The 13,857-nt window shown below is 31.8% G+C and overlaps 1 protein-coding gene across 2 annotated transcripts in view; it reads left to right on the plus strand.

Moving 5' to 3' along the window:
• The first annotated feature begins 3,605 nt into the window (after window positions 1-3,605).
• The window catches only part of LOC114344813 (aryl hydrocarbon receptor nuclear translocator homolog), a 357,658-nt gene continuing 347,406 nt past the window's right edge, over window positions 3,606-13,857 (plus strand). Inside the window, exons 1-2 of one of the 2 annotated variants that reach the window (XM_050641369.1) lie at window positions 3,606-3,821; window positions 4,161-4,209. In XM_050641369.1, coding sequence (XP_050497326.1) covers window positions 3,794-3,821; window positions 4,161-4,209 — 77 coding nt within the window. In that variant the 5' untranslated portion in view covers window positions 3,606-3,793. The other variant, XM_050641371.1, reaches the window with a different exon arrangement.

Consider the following 13,857-nt stretch of genomic DNA (forward strand, 5'->3'; position numbering starts at 1 on the left):
AATTTATTTTTAAAATATGCAAAATAAATCGTGTTTAGCTTAAATATGCAATGTTGTGTTTGTTGTCTGAAAATATGCAATATATGCATCTATATGCACTTTGCATATATTCCGCTCTCTAGTTATAAGTAACAATATATGCTTGCTGTGAAACAAGCATAATATATTGCAGTGGCGTGCGGTGCGGCAAAATATTTTCTTAAGGGTCGAGGGTCGAGCAACTTTCCACCTGATAACACTCTGATGCGCAGGGGCTCTCTATCAGCAAAGTACTTAATTATGTGAGACGTCCTGCGTACAAGGACTCACACACTAAATCCGTGACGCGTGAATGCGTGAGGCACTCTATTCCCGCTATGTCTAGTGACTAGTGACCTATCATTGATCTGTATTGCTAGCTCGGGCCTTGAGTCCTCGCGCCGGGCTTGGTTTTCTAAAGAAGAATCCTATTTAAAAAAATATACTCCGAGGCATTTTCCACAACACACAACTTTCACTAAAATGACACTTATTTATACTCGAGGTCTATTCTCCTATCAACTTCTGATAATTGTTGGATGCAGTATTTTTCAATGGATAATAGGGATAACTTTCAAAGTCTGTCTTCGCTTGTTGAATTTCTTTTAAACTCTTAATTTGAAACTTTTAATGCATCTTAATACTGCAAAACTTCTTTCAACTGATGCACTTGTGGCAGGGATAGTTAGTAGTACTAATTCACACAACTTGACCACTTCACACAGCGACTTGTTTAAACCAGTAGTTATAAAGAAATCCCAGATTTCTGGGTATTTCTTTATCATTCATGTCAGTTGTTTCATAAATGATACTTAACTGAGAATGCAAAGCTGGGCTATCAAAAAATTTTCATTATTTAATCGTAATGGCATAAATTCCTCTGTGGGAAATTTTGATGAATTATAATTAGAAATATTAAGATTATATATAATTCTACAAATTTTAAATCGTTAAAATTTTGAAAGCTAGAATTCATTTGTTGTAGAATATTATCAAAAGGTCTCTTTATTTCCTCTGTTTTCTCTGTCTCTCTGTCTCCGAAATTATCAATCTTCATTATTTTTCTTTCATGTTCAAACCCCATATGTTCAGTTTTATCCCAAATATTTTTAAACTGCTCTCGTTTTTTTAATTATCGTATTAATAAAGTCATCAATTTGTCTTATACAAAATGCAATACCATTTGATTTCTGTAAATTGTCAAATAAAAGATCAGTAAAAGGAAATATCTCTGCAAAAAATTTAAATCGAAATATTCTTTAAGCGAATGTATGTAATACCTAAGCACCCCTTAGCAGCAGTAACAGTCGGAACATCTCACTTTCGGGAAGGCGATATAAACGAGCGCTGCCATGGCATACCAAAATTCGCGCGACTGGTGGGTGCGGTCATTGAACCCTGACCAATTTTAAAAGGGACAACTGCATGACAAGCGGCGATTTTGAGATGCGCTTCTGCCAGGAGTGGACCAAATAGTTGAATTGTGTGCATATTGAGTTCGTTCGTACGCGATTAATTTTTAATATTTTTCAATGCCTATTGGCTAGGTAATATGTAGATTATTTGGATTATGGAAAAAAATTTATTATTAAATATTAATTAATAATATATTTTCTTATACAGTCGAACCCGCTTATTAGAATACCTGTTATAGGAATATCCCGGTTTAAGGAATATAAATTTGAGGTCCCGAAACGTTTCTACTAGCAACCAATGATCGGTTATTAAAATAACCCGGTTATAGGAATACTTTTGCTTGGCACCAAGGCTATTCCAATAAGCGGGTTCGACTGTATCGACAAATAAATAGGGAAGCGGCGCTTCCCCCGCTTCCATGGACCGCACGCCTCTGAATATTGTTTGATTGAATTGAAGCAAAACTGAATAAGGGCCAAGCCAGACGGACCACTCTGATGCGCTACTCTCTGGATCCACAAAGCAGCTTCCGATGATTGGCCGTAGGTTCTTATGTGAAGTGAACGTTGCACCCCAAACTAGCGATTGTGGCCAGCCAAAGGAGGAATACCGCTAAGGAGGAATACCGAACCACAAGAAGAAAAGAAAAAGAGGCAATTTGAGACAATAAATTAGTTAGAAAGCATAGAAGGGCTAAGAAATCAATGCGAAACTCTACAGTTCTATAGAAATTTGAACAAAATGAGAAGAGTTTAAGCCAAGAATATAGAGCTGTAAGAACGGAAAGATTTATTAGGTACGTGGCTCATTTGTGACAATGGTATATGGCATATGGAGAATATGAATAAGGTTCAATCACGAGTTATAGGTTCACGAGAGTTCAAGTTCAGTTATAGGTTCACGAGGTTTGCTATAGAGGGTTCACGAGAACCCTCTATATAGCAAATTATGCAAAAATACAAAGATTGCGCTGGGCAGGTCACGTCGGCGTCGGTCAGTGGGAATACCAAGAAAGAGGTGGATAGATGAAGTGAGCACCGATGCTAAAGGGGTATTGCGGGAGGAGGGTAGCCAGGGACAGAGATACTTGGAGGCGGATGCTGGGGGATTTGGGCTGTAGCGCCATGGGAGAGAGAAGAACAGAGAGGGAAATATTCTGTCATAAATCGATGGGTTGAATTTTTCGAATAAAAATTTATTAGCCATCATATGGAAGGAGCAGATAACTAGCAGATCGAAAGGATTGGAATCTATTCAACCCAAACGAAAGACCACCTACCATTGAGAAGGAATGCCCAAGCCAGCTTAAGAAAGCTTAAGAATAATAAATTTCGTTAGTTTGAACAATTACCTATTATCTTAGTCTCTCTTTTAACATATACATATAGACGATACAGACCAATTAAATAAACATAATGAATTATGTCATTTTAAATACTTTGTATTATATTTACACCACAGTAATCTGCGGTAGCCTACTTTGAGATTTTTAGCTTTCAGGTATACAACTAAAATTGCCTGGCTCCTGTATATTTGATTGCCTATCTAAGATATAGTCTTTACTTTAAAATAGCGATTTTATTGTAGAAGCATATTTGGTTGCCTATATAGTGGCACCAACTTACATTAAAATACCAATGTTATTTTATTATTATTATCTCATGATTGTGTCAACATTAATTAAATTGTAGTAGATTGATAAACGAGTATAGAAATTTCTAATCAAAACAGGACACAAATGTATAACGCTTTGAAATAAAATTCGTAACATGTAAGGTTAAGTAATAAAAATAAAATTCCGATTTTTGCAAGCAGAAATGTTTAAATTATTTTAAATTCTAACGTTAAATTGCAACACGATTGTTATGGTAATAATACCAAAATAATATTTAATAGTAACAATAATACAATGAGAAAATGTTAGGTATTTGATTTCTTAATCTTTAGAAGAACTGTTCTTCATTATCTTTCTGCTACTCAAATCTCTGCACTGTTATGTCGTGGTTCTAATATAACTATTTTGTCTGGTTTTTATCTATTTTATTTCATTTGTTTGGTTTAATTTAAGTTTAAGTTTAGCTGTCGGATTGATAGTGACTGTAGTTTAATAACATCATTTAACATTTTGTGACCAATTTTAATTTTAATGTACGTCAGCTGCCAAACGCCAGTCAAGCCCCTCCTACCACCCTGCATGGTTATGATTAGAACATGGCGGAGCTTTCATTGTAAACATAAATTTTGATTTGAATGTTTGTGATTAAAAATAAGGAACTTAATAGCTAAATTATCAATTTGTAATTGCAATGTGTTCAAAATAATAGCGGTGGTACATCAATTCGCATGATTTATCTCACAGATGTCAGCTGTTACGCATTCTGTGCCAGGTTAGTAAAGCTGTGTGGACTAAGTTGGTCATATGTTTCAGTTTATTTATAAATAATAAAATCCTTGATATGCACTATTTACGCGGTTATCGAAGTGTAAAAGCCTAAAGTATTATTTTGTATTTTTACTAGTTTATTTCATACAATTAGTGGTATTATATTCCGATCAAAAGTGGCTTTCATGGATCAATTCTCGTACTTAAAACAACCCTTAGCAATGTCTTAATTCTTTAGGTACCCAGATTTTATAAATTAGAGTTGCTCATAATTCAATGTATAAAAAGTATTTCATTTATCTTATCTTCGTCTTACAGTTTCTTTAATTCAAAATTTTTCTAGGTGCTGATCCCACTAAGAGCATCCAAAAGAGGAGGGCACTTAATATAGGGTGAGTTTTTATATAAAATCTTTTGTTTATTTAATTACTTCAATTCAACAATTTCCCTTACATGCACACAATATTCAGTAAAGAAATATTTTAATTCAGGGTTTTTTCCAACTAAATATTATAGAGATATGGACACAAACTTATAATTAAATAAGGAGGTAAATTAATCAATTGTATGTATTTATTAACTTCTTTGTCTATGATGAAGAGTAATTTATTGCAGTGTTCAATATATTCATAATTAGGATATTTTGGGTGAATACACTGTGATTGATTTATTTTAAGATGAATTTCCTAATATATAGGGTGAGCCACATGTTTCATAAAAATAAGAACTTGATTGATGCCACCTAATTACCATTTTTTTTAATTCAAGACAATGTAAAGCTTTTATGATTAGTATCATTATCCACTTTATAATCTTGTAAAGGTCATTCTTCCTGTCTTTTTTGTTGAAGACTCTTTTTAGACATTTCCTGAGTTCCTATATTACTATGAAGAGTAATTTATTGAGGTGTATAATTCATTCATAATTAGGATATTTTGGGTTAGTACAGTATGATTGATTTATTTAAATATGAATTTCTAGTATATAGGGTGAGCCACATGTTTCATAAAAATAAGAACTTCATTGATGCCACCTAAATCCCATTTTTTTTATTTTTAATTCAAAACAATGTACAGCTTTTATGATTAGATCATTATTCTCCAAGGTCATTCTCCATGTCTTTTTTGTTGAAGACTCTTTTTAAAATTTCCTGAGTATATTATGACGAGTAATTTATTGAGATGTATCATATATTCCTAATGATGATATTTTGGGTTAATACAGTGTGATTGATTTAATTCAATCTGAATTTCTTAATATATAGGGTGAGCCACATGTTTCATAAAAATAAGAAGTTCATCAATGCTATCTCTTTCCCAATTTTTTTATTTTTAATTCAAAATAATGTAAAGCTTTTATGATGAGTACCATGATCCACGTTATAATTCTTATACAGGTCATTCGCCATGTCTTTTTTGTTGAAGACTCTTTTTAGACATTTTCTGAGTAAGTTTTCTGACATTTAAGAGTAATTTATTGAGGTGTACAATATATTCATAATTAGGGTATTTTGGGTTAGTACAGTGCGATTGATTTATTTCAATATGAATTTCCTAATATATAGGGTGAGCCACATGTTTCATAAAAATAAGAAGTTCATCTATGCTATCTCTTTCCCAATTTTTTCATTTTTAATTCAAGATAATGTAAAGCTTTTATGATGAGTACCATGATCCACATTATAATTCTTATACAGGTCATTCTCCATGTCTTTTTTGTTGAAGACTCTTTTTAGACATTTTCTGAGTATATTATGATGAAGAGTAATTTATTGAGGTGTACAATATATTCATAATTAGGGTATTTTGGGTTAGTACAGTGTGATTGATTTATTTCATTATGAATTTCCTAATATATAGGGTGAGTCACATGTTTAATAAAAATAAGAACTTGATTGATGCCACCTAATTCCCAATTTTTTTATTTTTAAGTCAAGACAATGTAAAGCTTTTATGATTAGTATCACTATCCACATTATAATTCTTGTACAGGTCACTCCATGTCTTTTTTGTTGAAGACTCTTTTTAGACATTTCCTGAGTATATTATGATGAAGAGTATTTTATTGAGGTGTACAATATATTCATAATTAGGATATTTTGGGTTAATACAGTGTGATTGATTTAATTCAATCTGAATTTCTTAATATATAGGGTAAGCCACATGTTTCATAAAAATAAGAAGTTCATCGATGCTACCTCTTTCTAATTTTTTTTATTTTTAATTCAAGATAATGTAAAGCTTTTATGATGAGTATCATGATCCACATTATAATTCTTGTACAAGTCATTATCCATGTCTTTTTTGTTGAAGTCTCTTTTTAGACATTTTCTGAGTATATTATGATGAAGAGTAAGTTATTGAGGTGTACAATATATTCATAATTAGGGTATTTTGGGTTAGTACAGTGTGATTGATTTATTTCAATATGAATTTCTAATATATAGGGTGAGTCACATGTTAAAATAAAAATAAGAACTTTATTGATGCCACCTAATTCACAATTTTTTTATTTTTAATTCAAGACAATGTAACACTTTTATGATTAGTATCACTATCCACATTATAATTCTTGTACAGGTCATTCTCCATGTATTTTTTGTTGAAGACTTTTTAGACATTTGCTGAGTATATTATGATGAAGAGTAATTTATTGAGGTGTACTATATATTCATAATTAGAATATTTTGGGTTAATGCAGTGTTTTTGATTTATTTCAAGATGATTTTTCTAATATATAGGGTGAGCCATATGTTTTATAAAAATAAGAACTTCAGTGATGCGTCCTAAACCCTATTTTTTTATTTTTGATTTAATATAGTGTAATGCTTTTATGATTAGTATTTATTATCATTATTCACATCATAATTCTTTTACATGTCATTCTCCATGTCTTTTTTTGTGGTAGTGGGTGAAATATATAGGGTGAGCCCACATGATTTTTATTTTTATTGAGCCAAATAAATCCCATTTTTATTATTTTTAATACAAGACAATGTAAAGCTTTTATAATTAGTATGAGTTATCATTATTCACACAATTTTATTCTTCTGCAGACCATTCTCCATGTCTTTTTTTTTGTTGTAGACTGTTTTTAGAGATTTCATGAGTATATTATGTCTTGTTGATGATGTGTGATTAATATATTTTATTATAAATTTTTAATATACAGGGTGAGCCCCATGTTTCATAAAAATAACAACTTCATTGATTTCACTTAGGGAGCGTTCAAGTATTACGTAACGCGATTTTTGAAGATTTTTAACCCCCGCCCCCCCACGTAACGCACTCTTATGGGAGTTTAACTATTGCGTAACGCAATTTTTGAAGATTTTTGACCCCCTTCCCCCAACTTGCGTTACATAATACTTGAACAGTCCCTTATCCCATTTTTTTATTTTTCATTCAAGACAATGTAAAGCTTTTATGATTACTGTGAATTATTATTATTATTCACATTATAATTCTTGTGCAGGTCATTCTTCATGTCTTTTTTGTTGTAGACTGTTTTTAGACAGTTCCTGACTATAAGTATGTCTTAAGCTATAAGTTTCTTATTTGATATATCAGCTTTCACCACAACTGATAAGTTGTATATTTTTTTATTGAAGTATTAGATCCGAAAATGGTTTATATCTATTTTTGAGGTATTATACTATTTACGTTATGTGGAAATAGTTCATTTGATTACATGAGATCAACTTTAACTTTAATGAATAATGATAGCATGTGCCTTATTTTTATTAATACCACATATTTTATTAAGTACGTATACAATACAAGGATTATAGTAAAATTATCTTGTTAGTAATTCCTCTGTAAATAATGAAAATCTGGAAAAACCCACCATTATTATCCCAACACAGTAAATATAATTGCTTTAAAATTTATTTTGTTTATTTAATTGAACAGTAATTTTTATTAATTTCATACTTTATTAAAAAACAACATATTGTTATGTATGTCAGTGAAACAAGCACATTAACAACAAGAGAAGAAGAGTAACTGACTAGTTTTGAAATAAAAATAATAAGAAACAAGATCCAGGTATTAAATGAAAAATAAAGAAAAAATTTCGATGAATCAAGAAATAAATATATGGATGAAAAACGAGACTATAGTAAGGGCAATAAAGGAAAAAAGGATAAGAGATATGTAGTTAAAACGAGGAAAAAAGACAAACCCAGCAAGAGAAATAATATAATGGATACAATTAGAAAAATAGCAATAGGACATACAGTAAGATGAGGAAAATAATACATAACAAAAATGTTATCCATCCTATGAATTTAAGTAAATATGCTAATATGTATAACAAATTTTTATACCATGTAAAGGGTTTTTCATTAAATTTTTATGTTTGATTGTATACAGGAATCAAACTACAGAAAAAATTCTTTCTTTTCGATGTGGAGTTTTATTAGGTTATGTATGTCTTCTTCTTCTGATTGGTCTCCACCTAATTGGGTATTTGGTCAGCTCATTGTCTCGGAATAAAAGAAAAGTCCTATATTCACCTATAATTCGAAGTTGATATGGGATAAATACAACAAAGGTAAAAACGTTTCCCGCTCAGAGGTAACTGCTAACCATTACACGATCTGCTTTAATAAGCGACAATTTAAGTTTGAAATTAGTTTATTTGACGTTTCTATTACGATTTGACGTTTATTTGTGACACCCGAAACGAATAACCTGGGACATTAAAATAAAATGTTTTTCGAAGTCATAAGTATAATTATGACTGAAATCAACTAGCCAAATATAAAAACTAGCTTTATCTCATAATATAACGTGTGATCCAAAATTATTGTCACCATAGGTGGCTCTGAACAACAGAGATAGCTACACAGTGCATGTCTATTCTTAATTCAGATATACTTTCCAGTTTACGTCAACTTTGTAGTGTACGTCAACTTAACAAGAAAAGTTAGGTTATGTAGATATGTTGGTGGTGGATATATACAGCATCTTATTTGATTTTATTTATTATTGTTACTTATGATTTTGTTAATTCTTTTTATTTTTGATTAAAGTTTTGTGTTAAAGGTTTTGACTGATTTTTTATGTTTTATAATGTTAATCAAAATTAATTGATAAACCAATGATAAAACTTCGGATTAAAACAAGACATACGTAATTTTTTGCACGGCTAGCTTTGATTCCAATAATTGTGGATCGCTCGTTATCACAACTTCTCCAAGAAATTAACCCCTAAACCTGTTGTCCGATTTTAGTGATTTTTTTAATATGTTGTAGCCTTATTCTTTAACACTATCGCTGTACTAGGCTGTACTGTAATATTGTTGCTAGACAGGTAAATTGTCATTTTATACCAGGTATACCAATTAGTGATGTAACGAATGTCGTTTTTTGAACATTCGCGAATACGAATGCGAATATCTAATAACGACATTCGCGAATGCGGATGCGAATGTGAATGTTTAGTTTTTTTTTAATTTGTTTCTATTTTTGAAATGTTTTCTAAATTTATAATGAGAAGTTAATTGATATTTAGTATAAATCAATCTGAATCTTAAGCTTTATTACATTATACCAAATAATAATCCAACGTGAAGGCTGATAATCTGATTATACGAGGTTAAGTTACCTTTTTTTAATAAAAAAAGATGAGAAAGAGAATAGATTTTGATTTTATTAATCTAACGTTATTTTCAAATTATTTTTTTTCTGATATTCATATTCGCAAACGCGAATATGCAAATACATGCGGATATTCGCGAATGCGAATACGAATATTCGTTACATCACTAATACCAATCAAACTCTAATTTTTTCTCAAAGTCCGCGTGACCCTGTGGAATATTCTAGCATTTATAAAATACTGAAATTAAAACCCAACTATAGCCCCATGTTTTCTTAACATTCTGTTTTTTGATTCATTCGATTATGTTGGATAATAAAGAAGTTAGGTACTTTAACAACTAGCCGTGTTTTTCGTCAATACAGGGTGTTTTTAAATAAGTATGGCAAACTGGTTTAAGGGGCAATTCTTCCTGAAAACATAATGACAGTTTGCTTTATAAACATATGTCCGCAAATGCTTCGTTTCCGAGATAGGGCGTGTTGAAATTTTCTTACAAACTGACGATTTATTTATTGCTCTAAGACCGATTAACATAATATGCAAATGAAATTTGGTGGGCTTTAAGTAGGGTTACCATTCGTCCGGATTTCGTCCGGACAGTCCGGATTTGAAAGACATGTCCGGATTGGCGTCCGGATATGAGAAATGTCCGGATTTTTTTCTTTGCTAAAAAAAATGTAAAACACTTGGCCCAACGGTGGGAAATTTCATTCTGCGCTAAATCAAATGGTTAAGGCTACAAGGTGATCCTACCTGGAAAGAGAGGGAAAAGAGCGCTTTAACTATAGTCAGCGTTGTACCGAATTCTGTCAATATGGATGAATTATTTAATGAGCGCTCGTCACTTCTCCAAGTTCTAAAAAAGCTGAAACCTAAATGGATTTTACTACCTAAAGAAGAAACCCCAAACACTCATGACAAATGGCAAGAAATATTTGAAACATTTTCTAAAAGCAACGTTTCCTTTACGAATATTTTTAAAATAGTAGAATTCATTTTTTGTCTGCCTGGTACTTCGGCTCCTGCTGAACGTATCTGTTCGATTATGAATTTTAGATGGACGGCTGAAACAGGAAGATTATCTCTGCCTGTTGTAAAGGAGCTTCTCCTGTTGTAAAGATATTAAAGCAAATTCTGTTATGTCATGTTACGAATTCCATGACAAAATAAAAAATGACAAGCCACTTTTGAGAAAAATTATGTCTTCTGAAAAGTACTAAAGAAGAACAGATGAAGAACAACCTATCCCTGGGCCCAGTACAGACTAAGTATTTCGCATATATGTACAATGTAGAGGTAGCAACAGAGTGAAATTCACATTTTACATTTTCTACAACCCCAAGTACGAAAGAAGAACAGATGAAGAACAACCTATCCCTGGGCCCAGTACAGACTAAGTATTTCGCATATATGTACAATGTAGAGGTAGCAACAGAGTGAAATTCACATTTTACATTTTCTACAACCCCTTGAACTACCCCTGTCCGGATTTGGTCTTAATAAATTATGGTAACCCTAGCTTTAAGAGATAGTTATTGCACATTTTTTTATATACAATTAGGAATATTCACCATTGGCGTGCATACGGGTAATGTGACCCTTATGTGCGCCAATGGTGAACATAAAATTCTTAATTGTATGTCAAAAAATGCGCAATAACTACGTCTTAAAATTAACTATTTATATGGGAAATAAGCCACAATTAAATTGAAAAAAAAATTTTATTAACGTTTCGACGCCCAAATCGGGTGTCGTTGTCAAAATACAAAATACTACTAAATAAATAAATACGTTTTAAAACCCACAAAATTTCATTTGCATGTCTCAATCGGTTTTAGAGCAATAAATAAATCGTTAGTTTGTAAGAAAAATTTCAACACGCCCTATCTCGGAAACGAAGCATTTGCGCACATATGTTTATAAAGCAAACTGTCATTATGTTTTCATGCAGAATTAGCCGTTAAAGTTTCCCATACTTATTTAAAAAAACACTCTGCATTGATGAAAAACAAGGATAGTTGTTAAAGTACCCAACTTTTTTATTATCCAACATAAACGAATGAATCGGATAACAGAATGTTAAGAAAACATGAGGCTATAGTTGGGTTTTAATTTTAGTATTTTATAAATGCTATAATATTCCACAGGGTGATGCGAACTTTGAGAAAAAATCACAGTTTGATTGGTACACCCGGTATACAATGACAATTTACCTGTCTAGCAACAATATTATTAAGCAAGATTGTTAAAGAATAAGGCTATAACATGTTAAAAAAATCACTGTCATCGGACAACAGGTTTAGGAAATTCGAGGCGTTAATTTCTTGGAGAAGTGTATGTTTTATATCTTTTGCGTTATTTTGCCGGTTTTTAGGGCACTGATCACTGTCAATGGTGTAACCAGGATGATACTAAGTGGTGGTTACAACTATTGGGGGATCTCTATGGGGTATGGAATAGTAATGGTGTTAAGCGTATAAAGCTCAAAGTACATCCCAATGGGGGGGGGGGTTACAATCCCTAAAACCATCCCCCTGGTTACGCCACTGCTGTAAAATAGCCAAACAGATCCTCCTTTCAGTTACCCTCATCTAAAAGTCGATGAAACTTGACAAATGAGTCATGTAAATAGCCGAAATGAGATAATAAATGCAATTCATTAATTTTGCTACTGTATAAACTTATTGTCATTTATAAAGATTTAGTTTATCCTCCGATTTTGGTGGCAGGGGATTTTCTAAAATCCCTCAACACTAACCTCAACCTTTCCACTTCTCATGAATAACGTAGAAGCTTGAGGTATATATATTTGGTAATGTACATAGAGAATTTTTTAAAAAAGAAAAGAGAAATAAACTTATCAAGAAGATGAATACTATACTACCGGGTGCCTTAGGAATGCCGAACTTTAAATTCTACAATTAGTTTTAAATAAGTCTATAATAGTTTTTAAATATAAGTATATATTTGTGTACAAGGTGTTCCAGAAAAAGTCTCTATGATAGGTAAAAAACTAAAAAAGAATTGGAGTTTGCTTAGTAAAAAATTTTTGTAAGGCCATCCGTTTTCAAGATACAGGGCGTTGAAGAACAAAACAATTTACAAATTTTTTACAATTTTGCTGAAACTACCGAAACTATAGGCAGCATTATAATGAAATTTGTTGGGTTTTAAGGGGTAGTTATTGTGTGTCTTTCGACATACAATTAAGAATTTTATATTCATCATTGCCGCGCATACGGGTAATGGTCACATTTATTTAAAGAAAAAAAATAGTACGTCACTGATATATTTCAAATTAAATATCATTTTTGAATTTCTCGTTCAATTTATGACAAAAAACCTATCTTCTCTTTTTTCCTACGACGCGCCCTTACATAGTATTCGAAAAGTTTCTACAGGGTGTTTCAAAAAAGTTTTACCTATCCTAGAGGCGGTGTTACCTTTTTCTGAAACACCCTGTATACAAGGTGTTGCTATATTTGACTGACAACAATATATTATTATCTTTCTCGTTATTGACGATTTTTGTTTTTTATCTAATTTATTACACTCTTCGTTTATAAACTAGTCAAAGTTATTGTTTTGACGCGTTTTCTATCATTTTTTTACATACTTATTTTATTTTTTCATAAACTCCGATTATCTTGTGGAATTTCTAAGCAGTTATACGAAAGTTATAGGGATATGTACGAAATCTTTGAGCCCTAGCGAATTATACATAAGATAGGTGTATTAAGGCCGATATGTAGGCGATAGACTGAAAGAAAGAGTATTCCGCTTGACGTTAGTAGTTTGGCAAAAGACAAAAGATAAATAGGGTAACAATGGAAGAAAGCTTTTCAAGGCAGTTCAGAACGAATAGAGGTTTAAAACAAGACGTTCATCTTATTAGAACAAGTAATCAGAAAATCAAATATAGCAGGACTATTCTCAATAGTAAGGAACAGTGCATAACGTACGCGGACGATGTGATGATACCAACGAGAACTAAAAACATTCAGAAAAAGTTTTCCAGAAATTTGAAGAAGATGCGAAAAGATACGTACTATCAATAAACCAAACAAAAACATAATATGTATATGGAAATGAGAGGAGACATAACTTCCTCTTATTCTTAAGCAATCCACTAATGGATGTTCGCGATCACGTTTGACCATTTTTCTCTATCCCTTGCAGTATGTATTAGGTCTCCTATGTTTTTTAGCCCTGTCTATTGTTTGACATTACGGAGCCATGGCATTTTCTTCCTGCCCACTCCCTTTCTTCTTTCGACCTTTCCTTCAATTATGGTTTGCAGAAACTGGTTTCTTTCGTTTCTAATTAGGTGCCCCAGGTATGCTGTTTTTCTCTGTTTAATTGTGCATAGCAGTTGTCGTTCTGTACCAATTCTTCTCAGGATTTCTTCATTTGTTATTCGTGCGGTCCAGGGA

This window comes from Diabrotica virgifera, chromosome 10, assembly GCF_917563875.1.
Source record: "Diabrotica virgifera virgifera chromosome 10, PGI_DIABVI_V3a".
Taxonomy (NCBI): Eukaryota; Metazoa; Arthropoda; class Insecta; order Coleoptera; family Chrysomelidae; genus Diabrotica; species Diabrotica virgifera.